Genomic DNA, 22,240 nt, shown 5'->3' on the forward strand with positions numbered 1-22,240 from the left:
TTTTAAAATATTTATTTTAAAATATTTTCCCATGGTTACATGATTCATGTTCTCTCCCTCCCCTCCCAAAGCTGACAAGCAACTCCACTGGGTTATACATGTATGATCACTTAATACCTATCTAAATGTTTTAATGGACCATTTTTTGCTGGTCTGATCAGCCTTCCTACCCTAACTCCAACGCTGATGTCACTGATCTTATAAAACAAATATCCACTATGCACCAGGCACTCTATTATTCTCATCCTTTAAATGAATTTAGTTCAGTATCCTGGCTCTTTATCTGGGGGCAAATAAATTTACTTTTCTAGACCTCAGTAACTTCATCTGTAAAATGAAAAAGCTGGATTGGATGATCCCTAAAGTCATTTGAGACTCCAAAATTCCATGATATAATGACTAAAATATGTAAAAGATTACTTTTAGTACTAAAATTACATAATATCATAATCCTATGACTAAATAATTTTGAAAGTCTCTTCTGACTCTAAAAATTATATAGTCTTCATCAATTTAGAATCCTAGCAGATATTTAAATTAATGATTTTCTCCATTCATCTTCCTAACTTAAAAGATGGGGATTTTTAAAAAATCTTTTCCACTCCAGTATGCTTGCATCCATCACATAACTTTTCATTACTTTTTTAGGAGGTTTATTTGTAATTTAGATTGTTTCTAGATCATGGCATATTATGATTTATAATAGTTCTAGGAGAAGTATTATATATACTTTTTTAATAGAAATAAGTAACTTAGGGTTGTTAAAAAACACTGTACATTTTTCCAGCAATAACTTAGCTTAGTCTCTTCCTACTATTCCACTAGAGAAGGACTAAAAACAGGTATCCTTAACTGCGATCTATGAAATATATATATATTAATTTTGATAATTTTATTTCAATATACTTATATTTCTTTATAATCTTGTGAAATTTTATTCCATGCATTTAAAATATTATTCTCCCAAAGGTATATATGCTTCACCAGCCTGCCTAAGGGGTTAATGAATCCCAAAAGGGTTAAAAACACTGGGAAAACAGTTCTTGGGTGGTAATGACTTTCTCACAATGCCTCATGTTTGATTCAGACTGAAATTTTGAACACTTTTTTCTCTAGAAATAATCAGAACTCTTAAAAGGTGAGGCAAAATGTTTGCTAGAACTATTATTACTGAATTAAATTCTCCCATTGTGAGTTGTATTGATTTGAAAGGGAAATTATCTGAAGTATTTGATGCTACAACCAGCTTTTGTTTACTAGGCTAAGCATAAATATGGGCTATGGCAGGAATCTTGACCTGATTACTACATATTTACATAATCTAACCTCAACTGGGCACTCATGGAAATCCTTTTATTTATCTCTTGTTGACCAGCTATCACTCATTTCCTCCCCCAGTGACTGTTCTAAAGTCACTTTGAGCTGTTCTTCTTTCCTCAAACCCTCAAACTCTATCCCCAAGCCCTTCTGTCTCAGCAGATTGACCTCCCAGATTATCTGAGAAGATTGAGAACATTGTACATGAACTCCCCCATCTCTCCTCTTCATCTCAAAACAACTCAGTCTTCTCCTATCCTGCCTCCCCCAATCCCATTCAGAGAATGATGTTGTCCTCCCCATTGCTAAGACTACCTCTCCTTGATTCCATCTCCTCCTTTAGGACATCAAAAAAAAACGAAACAAAACACAAACCTATTCTAATTTTCTACACTCCCCATACACACATTGATTTTATTGACTTCCTTTAAGTTTGTTTAATGAATAGGGAACCAAACCCGTTATAATACAATACTTTACATACAGTGGGTGCTTATTAAATATTGAATTGAATGATTCAATAATAACAATATTTGACCCTGAATTTATTTCAGCTCCTTAATGTAATCTGGTAATCTTGTCACAAAACCAATCCTGAGTTTTTATGCTATTAATGTTAGCAATCATGAATTTCCAAATGGAAGCTAGAAGAGAGAATTTTTTTATGGTTAACAAGAAAAATGTATTTGGATTTGCTAACTACAAGCAGACAACAAACTATCCATTTATATATTGGCAATAAGTAAGTAAATTTCAGTAGTTCTTACATATAGTCGAATGTTTAATTTGATTTTTCCCATAGATACTATATGTGAGAAAGCTATCCGATTTAATTTAGATGAGGATTGGTATGTACTATAACTTTTTCTCGTTCAAGTCCACAAGAAGGCAGCATAAACAAGTGAAAAATTAACTGGATTTGTTACCAGAGGACCTGGGTTCCAATCCCAGCTCTTGCCACTAATTACCTGTGCAACCTTGGGAGAATCAACTGTTCTTTCCCAGCTTTGGTTTCCTCATTTGTTAAAGGAGATGTCAACTTAGAAAAACACAGAACTACTAAAGTAGTGAGCAAAACCAAATCTTTAATTAGGAAAGATATAGGTCCTATAATAAGAGCCAAGAACTAAATACCACACAGAGTCGAACCCTGGGGGCTCTGGGAACAGTGTCTCTGAGAGGATCATCATGCTAGAAGCTAGATGATTCTCCAAAGAATAACAGAACATCGGGATCTTATATACCTTTTGGGGAATTAAACATATCAAACGTATACTGACAGGTTGTAAAAAGACTTGGGAAAGAGGCTGTAGCCAGAGGCTGGGGTATCAGAAAGTGGTCTACTACAGTGGATACAAAAAAGATGGTTCCTGCACAGGTGTTGGTCTTCTTGGGAATGGATCTCTGACACAATGGGGGAAACTTCTTAGACTAAAAGGATGATTGAGCATTTGAGCATTTCTATTACTCCTATTCGGGATACTTAATGGACTCTTGGAGATCCCTTGTTCAGTCTAAGACAAAGTCACTTTGGGACTTCCCTGAAAGGCAAGTTCTCAAGGGAAATGGGCAAACTTGAGGCTTCCAGAATTCATGTTGACAGAGTGAGTTAGACTACATGACTAAGTTGTATCTCAGATCATTCAAGTATGAGAAAGGTGCTAGTAATACTTTATAAATGAAACCACTAACAGAATTTTATAGTAGCTATTACCATTTTAAGTTCATATGAGAATATTGTCATTTACCCAAGTGACTTGAGATTGATAAATTGTACTGTTTGTAATTTAAAAACTGCATTTGGTGTAATGGTGGGGTGTGTGTGTTTGTGTGTGTGTGTGTGTGTGTGTGTGTGTGTGTGTGTGTGTGTGTGAAAGCATGTAGAATCAAAGGATTTTGGTTCGAGTCCTGGCTCTGTTACTTAATTCCCTGGTTAACCTGGCTAAGCCATTTAACTTCTCCATGTAGCAATTTCAGCATCTGTAAAAAATACGAAAATTGGAGTAGGTGATCTCTAAGGCCTCTTCAAGCTCTGACGCTATGGGCTTTTCAAATATACATACAACTGTGAACTTTCTATAGATATATAGCAACAGGATGATTTGGATGTCTGGGCCCTGCCAAGGATCTGAACCTGTTCTTTTGCACATTTAAACCCCTATGTAAAGGTTTCCAAAAGGGAGTATTTTTACTGATATGTCTTAGATCACTTTATCAAATCTGATAGTTAATCCAACTGGCAAACACTTCTTTTGGCTTTCCAAATAACCTAAAAGAAGATTTATTTTTGGCAGAAGATTAGAGTGTTTTCTCTGTGTTGGTTTAACAGTAAAATGATATTACAAATGTGTAATAAATTATTTACGAGTTGTGAGACACATACATGTATTTACAAAATATACTTAAGGAGAAATGACCAGGAGACAGATTTTGAGGAGACAAAAGTAGAGGAAAGGAAAGGAAAGTACTGAAGAGAGCTGTACTGAGTGGAAAGAAATGAAAAATCAGCCAGAATGAAGGCAGTCTCTGACTTCCTCTCCTCTCCTTTCCCTCTGTCCCACAAGAAAATGGTGAGCTCTGTGTAGGAGCATAGTTTTTTCTAATGTAGATTTTAATGACACATGATGATAATTTCTAAGTCCTGTTCCTTTATCATCCATTCAGGTGACTTTTTATCATTGATTTTGCCTCAGCGATTTTGTACTAGCAACCCAGCTGTGTTCAGGAGGCTGGTTTGCTGTTTTATTAGAACCATTATATTCCCATTTATCATAGTCCTTATCTAGAAAACTCTAATGAGGCTTTTTTTTTTTAACCTGAAAAGTATTTCCATAAGGTTTGGAGATACAAGTTTCAAAATGCTTTCTTTCCCCAAACGGGGGATAACAGATGCATAATTTGGGAGCATTTTGGAATTGGTGTCATTGCCAGTGATCAAGTGCCTTAACTTAATTTGACCCATGAATTCCAACAGAATTTAGTTATAGGAATAACAAAGGAACTCATCTTGGAGGGAGGAGCAAGGAGAAACTGTCCTTTATCAAGGCATTTGATAAAGATCAAACCACAGCTCTCACAGGAGTCTACTGCAGACAGCCCTTAACTTTTTCCAGTGATTGTGGCATTTTGGGGTGTTTTTTTTTAAAGTAATGTGGCTGAGTTCAGTACTTCTTTTAGGTCTCAAGGAGACCCAGATGTTATCACTATATTCTTGGACAGAGCCCGCTCGCAAAGAGGCTGCCCCCTTCGCTGCAATATAGCTGGTAGGTCTTTTCCTAAAAAGTTGTCGGATCCCAGCCAAACCACTGACAGGCAGTTCTTGCTCTGGGTTCCATGCCTACTAGAGCATTTCACCGTGCAATAGCAGACGATACTTCATAATAACCTTAATTTAGTTGGAGTAGAAAAGATTGGAAGGGGAAGGGTGAGAGTGAAAAGAAGACCAATTGTTTCGATTAAAGTGTGCCAAGGACACCCAAGCTTAATGAGGGTAGACTCATGAAGGAAGGTGGAAGGCGTTTAGTAGTCACTGCTGGGAAGCTGAAGGCTGGTAATAGGGCAGTTCGGATTTTCCGAACACAGGAAGGGGGAAGAGGAGGTAAAGAAGAAAGAGGAAAGGGGTCCGAGGAAACCAAGAAGTTTGAATCTGGCTTCATCTTTGCCGTCTCCTCTTTGCAACTTCTGTCAAGGTTCCTAGTAAGCCGGGGGTAGAGGGAAGCTGTATGAAATCTCATGGTCGGGGTGGGACTGGACTGAACCGGACCGGATGAGGTGGGCATGGAGGGCGGGGGAAGGAAAGACCTGTTTGCTGGCTCCATAGTCTGGATGAGTGTTGGGAGTGCAGCCACAGACTGCCCAACCCTCCTCCTTTTGCCCTCCTCTCCCGTCCTCTAGCCTGCTTTCCTCTCCTGGACCCCAGCTAGCAGCAGAAAGGCCGGGAAGTGGGTGCGTCGCTGCAGGTCCCAAGAGGAAGAAGGGGGTGGGTGGGGGGTGTCCTGGAGGCGGATAAAAGGGGGTGGGGGACCCCTTGACGTCACGGGAAGGAGGTGCCCAAGGGAGGAGGGAGATCGGAGGATGGGGGAAAGGTTATAAATCGCCCCCGCCCGCTGCTCGGCTCCGAATTGATGTCCGCAGGAGGCTAAAAGGAGCACACCCTGCGGACACTCCCTCTTTTTCTCCTTGGCGGCGGCGGAGACAGCAGCAGCAGCAGCAAAGGCTGCGGCGGAGGCAGTGGCAGCGGAGAGCAGCACGCGTCCGGGAGACAGACGCAGCGGGCTCCCGGGACACTCAGACAAACCAGCGACTGGAGGCAGGCGCGAGTTTGGGGATTTAAAGATTGGATGGTTGCGCTTTTCCTGGGCCCGAGCAGCCACGCTGCCTAGCGCGACAGTGAAACGTTGGGGACCAGGAACCTAGGGCACTGGCGGAGTTGAGCCGGGGCGCTAGGGGACCCATCCGGCTTTATTTATTGGCGCCTCTGGGATAGGAAGGAACAGACAACTACCCACCTCGCTGCGTCCCTTACCATGTGTGGCTGGATGGTCACCGGAGCCGCGCTCTCCGTCCTGTTGGGCTGTCTGCTTCTCACAGGTAAGAGCTCTTGGCCGGCCGCCGTCTGGTGTGCCAAAGCCAGTAGCTGCGGAGGGACTGGAGGATGGAGAAGGGAGGGCACGCCAAGATCGAGGGAGAGGAACTGAAATGAGGAAAAGGAATGGGGTTCCAACCGGCTTCCAAGAGAAGACCGGAAGGTAAGGTTGCTGGGATAGACTGGGGCGGCAGGTGTGGAAGACGAAGAGGCTGTGAGCAGGCAGGCAGGCAGGCAGGCAGGGCAGTGACGCAGAGGACGCATTGTCCGACTCGAAACTGCTGAACTTGCGCTATGGTCTCGCTTCTAGTTGTCTATGGAGCTGGGAGTTGGTACAAGTCTTGAATCAGGGGTGGTTAGCTCAAAAAACTGAGTACACAACCTCAGTGGCTTGTCTCCCACCGCTGCAGGCTCCAGAATCCCTTCTCCGCAGTCCTCCGTTCTTCACCTGGCTTTTCTCAGCTGGGAGAGGCGTGCGGTGGCTTCCAAACTAGAGATAGCGAGCTCACTCCAGACTTGGGTTTGAGGCTGCACATACATACCGAGTTACTGGCTCTCTGGACCCAGTCGAGCTAATCCACAAATCCTCTCTGACCTATTAGATTGAGTTGGAAGTTGGGACAACATAAAGTTCTGGACAAGTTGAAGGAAGTAAGGGTAGAAACTCAACTCTGCAGTTTGCCAGCGTTGTATCATTGAAGGACAGCCAAATGATTTTTCCAGAGTATCCAGATTTTCTTAAGACCCCAGACTTAGGCTGATATCAAATAAGGCAAAAGGTCTCCGTAGTGTCTGTTACCAGAGTCTGACTGATCCCAGGAATTTTTACCGAAACTCTTGGTCTTGTCATGCGTGAACAGCGGGTGAGTCTGGGTGAGCCAGGATACCTTTGGAGATAGACTCCATTGCTTGGAGACCTCAGTCCGTTATCTTGGCTCAGGCGGACTGGCCGGTTCTTTCTAAATTGCAGTTAAAGAAAGCGGTTCAATTTTCCTCCTTGTCAGAAACGAAAAATCCCTTGAAAACTTAGTTAATCGTCAGTATCAGAACCTCTACCTCTTAGATTTCCACTGAACTAGGCTATGCATACTTGCTTTAATATCTCAGAGATCCTCAATTTCACTGATGTAGGCAACTCCCTATACCAATGTAGAATGCGACCCAGCAATACTTTAGCACATTGTATACAGAAGTTGCGGTGGCCAAAGGAAAAATAAAATGATCACTTGGTGGCCAAGCTACTGATTCTCCAAACTTAAGTAGGCTGGTCCTCCAAGGACAGTCTGTTCCCATCTGTACTCAAATCCTCTCCAGCTTAGATGGAGTGTGAGCACTTGTAGTCTGCCCGCAAACCTTCAAAGAATCCTAAGGCTACTTCTCATAATATCTTTTTAGGTAAGAGAAGCACAAGTAGGATATTAGTGGCTTGGTGGAAGGAATAAATAGAATTGAATAAATGAATAGATACCTTCTTAGAAATGAGGTGGACAAGTTTATCTTTGAGATCAAATGCTTCTTCAAAATCAGTCTTTCTAGGAGATTAAAGAAATCAGGTGGCCTGGCAAATTTGAGGGCCAAGATTGTAAAGGAGAGTTAATGCAATGATTGCAAAGTACCAGGCACTCAAGAAAGATTAGAACAGGTTTTTGGCATTTGTGCTTTATTTTCTCTTCCCCCCCCTACCCCCGCATCTGAAGGGTGAAAGGATTCTTCTAGCTTCCTGGGGAAGGTAAAGAGCCTGCCTCTAAGAGACTCCTTTGCATAGCAGAAAGAAATGGTAAAAAGTCCATATGAATCTTCATAAGGAGGGATGTCAGTATAACAGTATAGAGAGGGAAATGCTCTTTAACCTTAAACTCAGCTAGAAGGTTGAATATTCTCAGTGGAAAAACCAATTGGATTGTCAGTTCTGAGTAACAAGTAATATTCCAATTAAACTGGCTAAACTATTAAAATCAGAGCCAGGAGTGGTTTTTAAGGTCTTACAGTGCCATAAAAGTTGGGAAAATTCTGAAAATAACTGTGGTCAATTGAACAATCTGTTTTCTGCTCCTAGCAACATTTTTTTTAATGTACAATGGACACCAAATTCTAGTAGCTCTCATTAATCAATTAGAAGAAATTGATTTTTATAGATTTTTGGACAGCATCTCCATTTAAATTTCACCAATTTTACTTTAGGTGGCCAGAAATACTGATTCCTTCGTGTCTTTAAACAAAATATATACAGAGAGAAGAATTTGGAATAAAAATGGTACCTTAATGAAGGACTACAAGTTATTTTTTATTTATTAAAACTTTTCCTGTCTAATCTCTGATCATCATACCTAGTATAGCACTATATCCAGGCAGACTCCAAATTTTCTCTAGTTGGCTTTCTACTTGATGGAGTAAAAATCAATCTTGATTTCTCATTATCTTTTTCTAACACCCTTTTAAACAACAAAAAAGATTCTGAGATTAGAAACCTCTAAAACCCTAACATATGGCAACCTTCTACATAAATAAGACTTTTTTGATGGCATTTTTTCCTTTTATTTCAGGTGTTACACCTGGAAACTAAAAATGGAAATATTTGATTCATATTTTAAAGTTAATCTTTTGTCATTTTTAAGGAGAAAAAAAAGTCCTTGAGCAATTTATAGATTTAAGGCTGTATGTATTTAGCTGACACTAGAAATATTCAAGTAAACTAAATGCTAATTTAAAATGGACCGTGATTTCCAGATTGGAAAGAGAATCAAATTTTAGGGTTGTAGTCATTTTTGCTTAGCTAAATTTTAAGGTAGGCGTCATTTTTGCTCTTTTTTTAAATGTTATCTATCTTTTGCTTGCTGTTCTATACTAATGCTAATTTTAAAAAAGAGAGAGATAGTTACAATCTGAGTTGAACACACAGCAGATTAAAGCCATTCAGTATCTTGTAATCTACATTCTTTACAGGTGTTCCATAAAGGCATCTCTCTTCTAGTTGATTTGTGCTTTAATCAATCTGTGTTACAATATCAGCCCCCAAAAGGAAAGCCATGGGAAGTGTATTTAAATGCCCTCTTCTTATGTGTTGCACATTTGAGGTTTATATTTGAGAGATTTGTGTCTATGATATCATTAATCTATAAATCCTGCTTATGCTGCCTTGTCACTTAGAGAATGTGGGCAGATCCTATTCTGTGCTTCACTTTTGTTACCCATTAATGGTGGTATGGGTACAAATTATCATCATGTGAAACTGCCTAAAAACAGTTTATCGTTATAAGTTACAATATGAATAATAGTAGTTGTTTCTCCTCTAATTTATAGAAAAGTAGCATTTTCTTAAGTACAGGCTTTATTGCACGCTCTCTCTCTCTCTCTCATACACACACACACACACACACACACACACACACACACACACATATACACATATATCTCAAAGGTCTGGAATACATAGATACATAGACACATGTATACTATAGCCAAAGAATTGTGTTGACGAGTATGTTAGATTTTTAAAAGAATATCTTATCTAAGGAATGAACTGTTGAGAATGCTCTGGGTTTCCTCAGTAAATAGTAATTAATGAACTGTGCTTTTCAGTAGTAGACTATCTCTGTGAGCAGTAAATTGACTCTTGGAAAGAATATATTTTATAAGAGTCGTGCTGTTGGTGGATGTAATGGATTTTCCCCTGCTATCAGTAATGGTTATATTTTGCTTTTTTTTTTTTTAAACTAGCAGAATTTGCGTTTCCATGGCCCATGATGATATTGTTTGGTGCCCTTAACTGTCACCAGTCACTGAAAATGTATATGTTTCAACTTGGGAGAGTAAGCAGGGGTGGAATATCTTGAAAGTTCACAAATTTGATCTCAAAATAACTTTCTAGTTAGAGTTTCAGTTCAAGGGAGACGGGATACTGAACCTCTAATGCCAAGTTTAGCCCGCATTGTATGGCTTATCTTATTTTTAAAAAGAGAGTGCTTTGTTCTACTTCAGAGTAGTAAGGAAACTGTCAAGACATGACTTCATTTACTTTGGGGACACTATTATACGTGTTGAAAATGACATGTTGGAAAAATGCTTTTTAAGTGGACTAAGAAAAGAGAAAATCAATGCCGACAAGGAAAAGTATGCTAAACCACTGCTATCTAATTATCAGTGTTATCCATTTTTGACTGTACTTATTTTGGCATATTTTATGTCTAAATGTGTAAAATCTGAATCCTAAAACTTAATATAGAATATGACAAAGTAACTAATACGCTTATTTTTTAACATTAGCTTTGAACGTACATCAGGCAAGGTTAGGGATGGATAGAAAATGACTCTTACTCATGGGCTTCAAATTGTCATTTAGCAATATTAATAAAAATGCTAATGGTGTTTGGATACTAATTAAGATTGATATTTTTCACTGTATTTTTCACTTTAGAAGATCAACTGAGATTCGACCTGATTTTTAATTTCAATTTAGAAAAAAAAAAAGAAGATTCATGACTTTTGTATATTTTTTTTAATACACTGAGTATGGCTTAAATACTTCAAAGAAGAGAACAATCTATTCAGTGGTTACAATGTTTGGGGGAAGGCTGTGTGAGAAAGACAACATATCATGCCTGCTGCTTTCCAGAACAATTGTTCACTGCTCACACTCTTGGGTGGCTTGGAAACTGCAAGCTGCTGATGATTAAATTACTGGATTTTATGCCAGGCTGAGAGAGTGAAAGGAAATAAGAGGGATAGGGGTAATTGAGGAAGGACTTGAAAGGAAGGACTCTGGCTCAGCTTGTGGGACTGCAGTGGGGTTTCATTAAGGAAATGGTTCCATTGAGTCTGCTAGAGATAGTGGGTTAGATTTCCTGCATCACAACTGGGAGCAGGAAGAGGGGATACAGCAAGACTGCCTGGGGCTTTCCCACTGGCCTTAGGAAATCTGACAACCCAAAGGCCATTTCTTCTCACAGAGCCAACTCCTCTGTTGCCACAGTGGATGCTAAGGTTATCTCATAGACCTGGGCATTTTCTTTCAGGAAAAAGAAGTCTGTCTAAAATAGTAAGAATTCTTAAGTCATAGTTACTTAGCCCATGGAAAAGCCTAGTTGGGAGACAAACATTATTTAGAGCAAAAGTATAAAGGAAAGAACTGGAATCTGGAATTGGAGACAGAAGACCTAGGTTCAAATCCTCGGTTTGCTATCTTCTCATTTAATCTCTCTACGCCTCCATTTCCTGATGTGTAAAATTGGAGTAGATTTAAGGGGTTTTGGCTGAATGATCTTCAAGATCTCTTCTAATTCTAAACATATGATCTTTTTGAATAGCTGTGGTTGCCATAAGATAATGCTTTGATTGTCCCTGAAAAAACTACAGTCCCTAATCTCTAAGGACCAGACCTAAGGTGAACCCTCCATTAAGAGTAGTTTTTGATGCCTTAGTTGCTGCTACTACCATTAAAACAGGTAATTTCAATGAAGGATTTTTGCCAGCCAAAGTTTTGGAGAATAGTTGTCTTCTTCCTAAGAGAATGCTAAACATGCAAAGAAAGCATAATCATGGAATCCTAAAACTTGAAAGGAAAGAATCTTAGATGCCCACCTGCCTCACTTTAGAGCTGAAAAATTGATGCACAGCAGGCTGTGACTTGTCCAAGGTGGTACCATTAGGAAATAACCTTAGAATACCTTATTTTTACAAAGACCAACTACTTCCAGATTCCAGCAGATGATCAGACATTTACTATTCTAATGAAATTTACTCAAGAAAATGACAACCCACATTTCTAAAAGAAATCAGTATGTAAGATAATAGTCACAGTGAAAAAGTTTCTTATGAATAATAATAGGATGCCTCTGCCTTAGGCACCTTATGCCCAACTGATCTCATGAGTAGACAGCCATAGATCATAAAACATTCCTATTTCCCCAATCCTGACTGTAGGAACCTAATGCTGAAAGGGTGGCCAGCTCCTTTCTCCACATTTATGCCATGAGCTATCTGATCTGGAAGCTCCTCTTTGGAAACTTATTGAGAGGGAACCGAAATATATTCTTTTAGCCTTTCTAAGGAAGAAAAAAAGGAAAAGGTGAAAAGGAGTAAATTCCAAAAGAAGGTAGAGATGTGCTAGCTTTTCTTTACTACATCTCTGGTACTTTGCTACTAGAAAAGAATGAGGAAAGCCATTGAATCTTATTATTTCCTAAGGCTGAATTGAGGAAGTGCACTGCTGCACATGGTAGGCACTGTCCCTGTCTCTGGTAAATCAGTTTAGCAGGTAGGAGAATGACCATCACAAAATCCTAAAAATTGGAGGCTAATAGTAATTAATAATCTACTAAATCCAAGAGGTAGAATGACTTAGTAGGAAGACCAAAGATTTGGATTCGAAAGACCTGAATTCGAATTCCAAGCTTTGCATTTTATTCCACGGGTGACTTTGCCAGAAACAAAGAAACAAACAAAACCCTTAACCTAATCTATAAAATGATAGGAAATTTGTAAAAAAAAAAAAACACAATAAAAACGAGTGCAGTAAAATTGTAATGACCACGCTTGACTCCAATGGAAAAAAATGAGACCGCATTTCCCCCTTGACTCTGCGGAAGAGCACTAGGGGTATGGAACATGGCATAGAATGTCATACAGTTATTATTTTCATCCATTTTCTCGAACTGTATTTCTTTTCTTATTCTTCATTATGGATTGCACTTTGACTCCTAACAAAGTTTCCATAACAGCAAATGCCTATCTTTTTATTATCAACATTTTGTTGATGTTCCTTCAAGGCAGCAAGACTTCAAGATGAGCATCACACAAGGGCAATGGAAAGGCAGAGAGTAGGAGTGAACAGGTTGCAACATAAAGCCAAAGAGGAATTCTGAAGAACAAAAATAATGGATATTATCAATGAATTCTATGACAGAAGAGAAGATGAACTTTCATTTATGAATGAGGAATGGCTCTACTGGGGACTTTCAAGATGCTGCCTGGAGTAGACATAATAGAGAAGATACTCTGTAGAGAACTTTAGGAGCACCTGGATGAAAGCTGAACAGGATGGGCAGGCATGGATAGTTTGCAGTATGCATTGTTGGCGGGAACTCCTGAATTGAAGTGATCAGAGATCCATTTGAATATTTCGGTGTTATTGTATATTATAAGGGCGATCTCTCTGAAAGGGTTAGGTTAAGAGGGATATATTGGGAAATGTAGATGATATTAAAACAAAAGATATTAATCACTTTTAAAAGATGATAGTATTAGGCTAGATCATCTGGTAGGCACCTTCCAGATGCAAGCCCTTTGGTCATCTCTCACATAATTTGCCTCGGGAATAATTAAGGTGCCTTAATAGGGTGAGAAAGACAATGTGAGGCAAACTCTTAACAGTGATTCTCCTAAGCAGAGAGTTCAACCAGTATGGGCTTTTGAAATAACTCAGGCTTCCTTCCACCAGGTTCCTTTGCAGATTCCTGTTTCCTCTCCTTTAAGGAGCTTTCAGATCTGAGGAGCCCCAAAGGATCCATAGTTCTGTGCAGCTGCTCCTTAATGGGCCAGTGGCAGCTGAAGGAGGATCTTGAGACTTTTCCGACCCTGAATGCAGGTGGTAATTGTGTGAATCAGCAGATTACTAAAATACCTCCTCAAGGAAGAAAAAGGGAGGAAATGTGTATCAAGAAAATCTTGAATGAGAGAGAGATAACAGAATGCATGAAGAGGTTTTGAAAAGCTGGGAAGGAAAGTGGAACAAAGGAGTGCTCTTCACTAAGGAGGAACTTTGCTAAAGGTTCTTAACCCAGCCCATTGACTGTGTGTGAGCATGTATACACACACACACACACACACACACACACACGTGTATATATACATATGTGTATGCATTTATGTTTATCTATTATCTAAAACACAGGTGTGTATATAATATATGAACACAGATGTACACATTGGTATATTTACATATGTGAATAAGTTGATAACTATATTTGAATGTAATTGGTTTCTCTTATAATCCTTTGTTAGACATTTTAAAATATTTTTCTGAGAAGGCATCCATAAGCTTCACCTTACTGTTGAAGGGATCTTCTACATGAAAATGATTCAGAACCCCTACTTTAGGCAAAACTAGAATTTTTATTTTGAGTGGAAGCAAGGTAACTGCACTTGAACATGGCATTCCTTTTCATTCTAGGATAGCAATAGGCTTTCATTTCATTTTATCATGGATTACAGCAGATATCAGCATTATTCTCACCATCATCAAAAAGAAAAATTTGCTTAATGATCATGGGGCTTCACATGGGACTGCTCTTACCTCAAAATCTTCTTTCATTACATGTGAGCCAGAGAAGGCTAAATATGTATTTTACTTCCCCTACTTTTTCTGCCATTTGCAGTAGACTACTTTTCAAGCCCAAGACATGGTTACATTTATTAGAATACATGGAAGATATATATTATGTTCCCTGTAAAGTAGTTTTAACCCATGTTTCTAGGAAGCATCTAGAGAATACAATTTTCTTGGTTGTATTGTTAGACGGGTCACCGGCATGAAGGAGATTATGTAGAATTACAGCTATTACTGCTCTTTAATTTTTGTGGCTATTTCCTTTTTTCAAAATTGACAGAGGAATTTTAACTGTTCATGAACATATGAAAAGGGAAAGATATATTTGAGAGCATAACAAATAAACAAGTATGGCTATCTATGGTGAGTTTTATTGCTTTCTACTTGCGAGTTGTGGCTAACTCTCCCAACTAAAGGCCCATGCTGGATCACATTTTTGTCTTTTGTAATTCTTTGGAAACTTTTACAGTTTAATAGATTGTCCATTGGGAATTTTAATTTAGTTAACAATTAGGAAAAATATGTGAGGATTTGATGTTTGCATCAGCTCTGATCTAAGTTTTTAAGTCCTAATGAACAACTTGATTGAATCAGAAAATTACTTTGGGTACCTAATTGTCTCTTATATATCCCTAAATCTTTAAATGAGAAAAAGTCCTGTGTAAAATATCTGTCACATAAGGGCATTTAAAAAAATCTATGAAAACTTCAGGATATGATTAATACAGCTGACAGTATGTAAGAGGCATATTTTTTGGAGGCTAGTCTGAAGTTCACTCAATCTATATCCACATAACAAATGATTCTAGGAATGAACTTCCAGAACTCAAGATGAAAGGGTTTTTTTTTGTTTGTTTTCAGTTTTTTTAAGTATGTATCTTCTCTTTGATCTCAATTGATCTACAGGTGAGAATTAAATCAATCAATAGCTTGATTAACAGTGTGAATTAGTACCTTTAGTTTAACCCTGCTGAGAGAGATTTCTCTCAAGAAATAGCTTTGATTAAATTATTATAGAATACTGTGCTTCTTTACTGTGATTTCATGTTGATAAGAATAAGAATGTTGACGGGGGCAGCTGGGTAGCTCAGTGGAGTGAGAGTCAGGCCTAGAGACAGGAGGTCCTAGGTTCAAACCCAGCCTCAGACACTTCCCAGCTGTGTGACCCTGGGCAAGTCACTTGACCCCCATTGCCCACCCTTACCACTCTTCCACCTATGAGACAATACACCGAAGTTAAGGGTCTAAAAAAAAATTAAAAAAAAAAAAAAAGAATGTTGAACCAAATTTTATTGGGGGAGGGGACCTTCTAAATGGCCAATTCAAACATATAACTCTTAAATTACTAATGTTTTAACATTTTCCATTGAGCTTATATATTTAGCTCTTGTTAATTTCTCATGTATAGGTTTCTGATATGAAGGTCATCTGGATGTAATCCTATGTGTTGTCTCATGTGAAATTTATTCTGCTAATATAAGTTGGCTAAGAATTGATACATGACTAAGTTACATTTGATTTTTATAAGTTTTTTTCAATTACAAGTAACAACTATTTTTGACAATTTTTCTGACATTTGCCATTTAGATTTTCCCTCTCTTTCCTCCCCTTACCAAGTCGGTAAATCATCTGATAGAGGTATTACCAGTTGCATTTAGAAGAAATATCATTAGACAGTTATTTTAAAAAAAGAAATCTTCTACATTGCTTGGCAAGACTACTCACTATTTATACTTCCCTGGTTGCTTATAAAAGAGGAGTGAAGAATGTACTGAGCCTTTAGATTTTGGAAGGTCTCTGGGGTCTCAGGGATCCTTGTAGGGCTATCACAGCCTCACCTTGATCCTAGAATATCTTTATAAGAATATTTAGAAATTTAGGGTGGGATGCCCAGGAGGAGCCTGGGTAACAGCAGTCAACCCCAGGATATGTCCTCTTCTCTTACTTACGTTCTCATTGGGCACTTTTATACTCTGGGCAATCCTGGCTCTTCTCTGCTGAATTGTTAACTTGATTCTAGGTACAGAGAAAAATGTTAGCCTATGAATAATAGGATTTAGATCTGGAAGGAACTTTCAGGATGTAATCTAACCTCCTTATTTTACAGATTTGGCACTTAATGCTAAGAGAAGTACATCCTCCCAGGCACTCAGTGGCAGTGCTGGGATTTGAACTCAGGCACTTTTGAGTCTAAATCTGCTCCTCTTTCTGCTATTTTGCATTGCCTCTATGAAAACGTTTATTTTAAAACTAGTGCAACAAAATGTGCAAAATAGTCATCGGCCAGTGCAACATGTTTAATCCTAGAGAGTTGACCTTGGAGCCAAGAAGACCTGGGTTCAAATTCTGTCTCTGCATTTGTGACAATAGAGTGCCACAAGCACTTAGCTGACACTCTAATTATAGAATGTTTATGGCTTTGCATGGGTCGAGGGAACTTTTATATTCTCTATTTTGATTAAGTCACACATCCAGACCAAAAAACTAAGGTCAATGTGACAGGAATTACTGATGACTAGTTTTGAGTCTGACATTTATTTGTAGCTATGGCAAGTCACAACTTTTCCATTCTCACAAAATGATGATAATAACTGACTTGCACTATCCACCTCAAAGGACAATGATGAGGGAAGTGCTTCATCAACCTTAAAGCACTGTATCAAAGTGACTGACATATTTATTTATTCTTACTCCTAAAACAGTGCCCTCAAGGTGGCCTAGATTCATCAGAAGGTACTGGAGTTTGGATGACATTCACAACCAGCCACTCTCTTCTTGGCTAGAAGAGGATGATTGAAGAGGGTGGGAGCATACAGTGGGGAAAAGCAGCCAGGACAGATGGAACAGTCTCCTTATAGGAAAACTCATTTGATCATATGCTTTTGTACCATTTCTTGACTTCTTTTGTTCAACTCTTCACTAGAAATCTGAGTGGCGCACTTCTCCCTCCATACCTTCATCTTCCATGCTATTGCTACACTAATGCACAAAATAAATAGGACCAGGCATCCAGGAGAAGAGTTGGGTTTTTTGTTTGCTTTGGATTTTTCCTTTTCAGAGGGAACTGAAAGTAAGTGGTATGGAGGATGCCTTGGGGTGGGGAGGGGGGAGGTATTTTGCTCTTTTTTTTTTTAATTTACATTTTTAAACCCTTAACTTCTGTGTATTGGCTGCTAGGTGGAAGAGTAGTAAGGGTGGGCAATGGGGGCCAAGTGACTTGCCCAGGGTCACACAGCTGGGAAGTGTCTGAGGTCGGATTTGAACCTAGGACCTCCCATCTCTAGGCCTGACTCTCAATCCACTGAGCTACCCAGCTGCCCCTATTTTGCTCTTTTTAAGTGGCCTATAAACCAAAAAGTTTTAGTAGAAGGAAAAATTGATGGAGTTTTTTTTCTTATTATTTTAAAGACTAGATGAAAGGAAAAGAAATGTCATAAAGGCAGGAGGGCTCATTAGATGAGAAGGAAAGAACAAACTGGGATAAAGGCAAAGATGTGCTGAAGAAGGCATGGTGAGGAGAATAAAGGAATTAAAATCATGAGTAGATAGATGAAGAAGAAGAAGAAAACCTAAAGTTCTGGAGAGATAAAGGAAAGACAAAGTGAAAGGTGAAGGAAAGGGATCGTGAGCCATTGGGGAATACAGTAGAAAACAAAAACAATTGGGTATAAGGGTAAGTGGCCAAAAAGGTAAATAGGAGACAAGAATTCTACAAAGTTATGTTTAAGTGACTTTTTTTCATTATTTAGTCATTTTCAGTCATGTCCAACTCTTCATGACCTGTTTTGGGATTTTCTTGGCAAAGACAGTGGAGTAGTTTGCCATTTCCTTCTCTGGCTTATTTTACAGTTGCAGAAACTGGGGCAAACAGGGTTAAGTGACTTGCCCAGGGTCATAAGGCTAGTAAATTATCTGAGGTCAGATTTGAACTCAGGAAGACAGTCTTTCTAACTCTAGGCTAGGGACTCTATCCATTGTATCACTTAGCTCCTTAAGTGACCCTACTTCAGATCAGCTCTTAATCTAATAATAAACACAGTGTTTTGTCATTTCTGAAAATCTTCTTTTCTAAATATAATAATTAAAGTTGTTTTAAAAAATGTAAAACGTTCAGGCCAAAGGCATTGCATAGGTTAATTGTTTGAGAGCACTCATATTTCCAGACTATTAATAATTTCAAGTGGTCAGACTTTTTAAAAGAAAGAACTATCACTATATGATAAGATATACTGACTACAGTAATTTAGCATATCACTTCTCTAGAAAATAACTTTTATGATGGAAACATAATTCCTCCAATGGATATAAGCAGAAGAATGCTTGTAAAATCTTAGAAAGGCGCCTCAATTAAAATATTTACTACCCAAAGGAGCCTTGAGAACATATTAAAATCATAGGAATCCAGTACAGAGAAGACCTGTTTGGTCAATAGGCATATTCCTCTGTTTAAGGAGGATTACCCTCCAAAGTATGTGCAGCAAAAATCAATTGCATTTCAGCCTGTTAAATTTACAACAAAATTTAATCTGACAATAGAAAACACAATGGTCTAGTAGTGTTCAATGAGCCTTAAAATGTATGCAAACATAGCATTCAGGAAAGGATTTCCTGTGATGGATAGCTTTATTGCTGAGGGTTGGCAACCTAAAGCCCAAAGGTCAGAGGCTTTGAATATGTTATTTGTGGCAAAGATAGTAAGGTCTTTCTTAATTTGCCTCCATTCGTATCTATATTAAAGACATCTCCAATGGATAGGCTCAAGTACTACAGAAAGATCCCTTCTTGGTAGATTAAACAAATAAATATAGAGGAAAGAGAAAATGAAAAACAAGAACTTTATGATTCTCAGGTACCTAGTAAATCTTTCCAATATGACTTCTTTTCTGAAAACAAAAATAAAGTCTCATCTTAGCATTACAAGGGATAGATCATAAAAACCTTTTAGCTGGAAAATTAGCAGAGAACTCAAATATAAAAGAAGGGCAAAGATAAACTTTTCTTCAGTCTTCTCTTCAGAATCTAAATGACAGTAATGTTAATGTGTGCTATAAATCAATATTGTTATGTATTTAGGATGTAATGTTTTAAACATCATCAAGAATTTTTAAACTGTTTTGAGTTGCTATAAAGCATCACAGCCCAGGAAGAATCAGACTGAAAAAAAATCTAAGGCAAGGAAATTTTAAATGAATCAGAAGATTGGCCAACGGACCAAGCATAGATTAGAATTCAGGTTTTCAGATTAACAAAATAGGAAATAGAGTACATAATCCCATCTCGGAAAAATAGAATTCAGGTTTTGGATTTCCAGTACCATGTTATACTGGCTGTCTAGCCACCTGGGGAAAGAAAGAACTAATAAAATATTTCCCTTTTCTTCATTCTTTTTTTTCTTCCCAAGGGGACCCAGGAGGAATACAGAAAGCATATTCATGAAGTTTCAGGAACATGCTATCACTTTTCCCAAAGAAAGGAATAGCCCCAGAGAGCACTGTGAAAGGGACAACTGGGACAATGATAGGGTCCTAACCAAGTCCTGTCCTTACAGTTAATGTTATAAGATCACTTTGCTGCACGAGGTTAAGACTTTGAGATGGATAACCTTTGCCCAGAAAACATCGACACTCTAATATCTGTTAAAACCCAAAATTATATCAAGAAAATACCGGATAGTGTTTCCTTTATAGAATCAAAATTTGTCATTCTAAGTAATCTAGAAACCTAAAATCTAATAATAAAGCAATCAAACTTTCACTTGGACTACTATGTCTCTGTCTCTGTCTCTGTCTCTGTCTCTGTCTCTCTCTCTCTCTCTCTCTATATATATATATATATACATATATATATATCATATTTTATTATCTCTCTCTTTATAGAGATATCATAGTAGTATATATATATATATATATATATATATATATATAGTTCTCACATAAATAACTATTCACTATTCAAATGAGGAGACACAAATGAATGTTTTTGACAGTCAGGACAATTATTATCATCTCCATTTTTCCTGATAAGGAAATCAACACTCAGATTAAGGGACCAGACTAATGTCACGAAGCTTGGCAGTGGTAGAACCAGAAGTAGAATCAGGAGGCTTCTGGCTCCTGCTCCAATGTTCTTTCTGACTAAGCTTGCTCTAACTTACATACTGATTTAATGGTAAATTAAATATTGAAAGAGCACTAGAGTTAAGGTTCTTAACCTGGGGACTATGGGACTATGCCTAAAGGGTCCATAGATTAGATAGATTTCAAGGGGTCCATGAACTTGAGTGGAAAAATATTACATTTTTTATTTGAATATAATTAGATTGCTTTGTAATCCTATACATATATTGTGCTTTTAAAGTGGTCTTCTGATAAGGGAATCATAGGTTTTGACCAGCTGCCAAATGATTCTCTTATGATAAAAAAAAAAAAAAAAGGGATGGGGATTAGAATTACTGCACTAGAAAAATTGGTAAATTTATTTTTTAAAATATACTTGAAGAGAGTTATTTATATAACTCCCAAATGCTATATATGCAACCTTTTGCCTATCTAGGTATCAATATTTACTGAAATGTCCTCTTTGTTCTATAAGGCAGCCAGTTTTCAGGCTTTCTTACACCAGAATTCAATAGATATGCATAAAATCTTAACGTGAAAATGATTCACATATCAACCTGGAAAATGGTATAATGCAATTAGCAGTTACCTGTAAGATTCTTGCTCAGTGGAAGATAGCACTTTAATACAGCAATATTCAAAAGTGTTAATATGTTGGTCAATATTACCCCTTATTCCTAACAGACACAGAAAGTAGAGAAATAGCCCTTCTAGAGATAAAGCTTCCTTTAAGCATTTTTGTGGGAGTAATGAACTTTTGTTTTGCTCAATTCCCTATGAAGGGTCTACACAGAACACTCTATAAATTTTATCTTCCATCCACCATCAACCAATTCTTTACCTGTCAAGCAACTCACATGACTTGGAATAGTATATGGTAAATTAAAATGGCATGTTGTCACACAGTTCTGTGGAGAATGTTGTTTCCTTTACTGTCGAAAAAGGAGGTCTGGAGTGTTGGGAGTAAGAACATTTTGGGAGGAAGGTAACAACACCTTGTCGGCAAGAGAATTCTCACTGGCCGACCTTAACTAACTGAGGTTGTCACACGAAAAGAAGCTGCACATGGGTGTAGGTCATTGGAAGGGTAGGCTCCTTAAGGTCGCCTGGTGACAGGCGTAATGATAAATGAATGTGCCCTGTTAAACTATGACCCCTCGGAGAAGCCAGTGTCAAGTAAAATGCAGCATAGGGAGGCCCCCTGAAAACGTAGTTCCCTTATAAATATTGACAGTAGGAATTTCTGTGGTGTTTAATTTTTCCTGGTAAATATTCAAACTATCTAGTAATTTCCTTTAAATTATTTTTGTAAAGTTAAAGAAAAATCAGTTATGGTAATGACCCAGCAAATAGATGTCATGCAAAAGTTTTAGCTTTTTTCATGCAAAGTTCCTTGTGGTGTTAAGGCAGTTCTCTGTTCTTTGTTCTATCCATTTTAAATGCTATCATAGGTTCCATGTTTGGCTTTTGCTGAACACAATCTAAAATATGCTGTTCATTTAGAGTCATTTAAAAATAATAAGGCTACAATGGAATTGCTGAAATGTTTGTGGTTGTGTTCATGGTTAATTGCTGGCTTGAAATGTTAAAGAAATTTGTGACATCTAAAGTCTCGTCTGAATTCTGGACAGTAGTTTCCATTCTGAAATTCCTTTAATATATCTTGGGACTGGTAGTGTCATATTCTGGATATTGGTGTTTTTTGCTACTTTTTAATAACAGATTCACTGAAACAGGAAATAATTTCCATTTTGTAAGTTCAAAGAAGGGCTGGAATAAATGTCTTCTAGTCCGGTTCTAAGACTGATTCTCTGATGTAAAGTAGTGGATCCAACATGGTAAAAGGATGTATAAGAAAATGAAAATCCTTGGGAGTTAGACACAAGTTCCATGTTAAAT

General features: G+C 37.9%; 1 protein-coding gene across 1 annotated transcript in view; it reads left to right on the plus strand.

Moving 5' to 3' along the window:
* Positions 1-5,491: 5,491 nt before the first annotated feature.
* Positions 5,492-22,240, plus strand: part of FLT1 (fms related receptor tyrosine kinase 1) — a 205,990-nt gene continuing 189,241 nt past the window's right edge. Inside the window, exon 1 of the mRNA XM_044668966.1 lies at positions 5,492-5,907. Coding sequence (XP_044524901.1) covers positions 5,844-5,907 — 64 coding nt within the window. The 5' untranslated portion in view covers positions 5,492-5,843. The remainder of the gene's footprint in view (positions 5,908-22,240) is intronic.

The sequence above is a fragment of the Gracilinanus agilis genome, chromosome 3 (assembly GCF_016433145.1).
Source record: "Gracilinanus agilis isolate LMUSP501 chromosome 3, AgileGrace, whole genome shotgun sequence".
Taxonomy (NCBI): Eukaryota; Metazoa; Chordata; class Mammalia; order Didelphimorphia; family Didelphidae; genus Gracilinanus; species Gracilinanus agilis.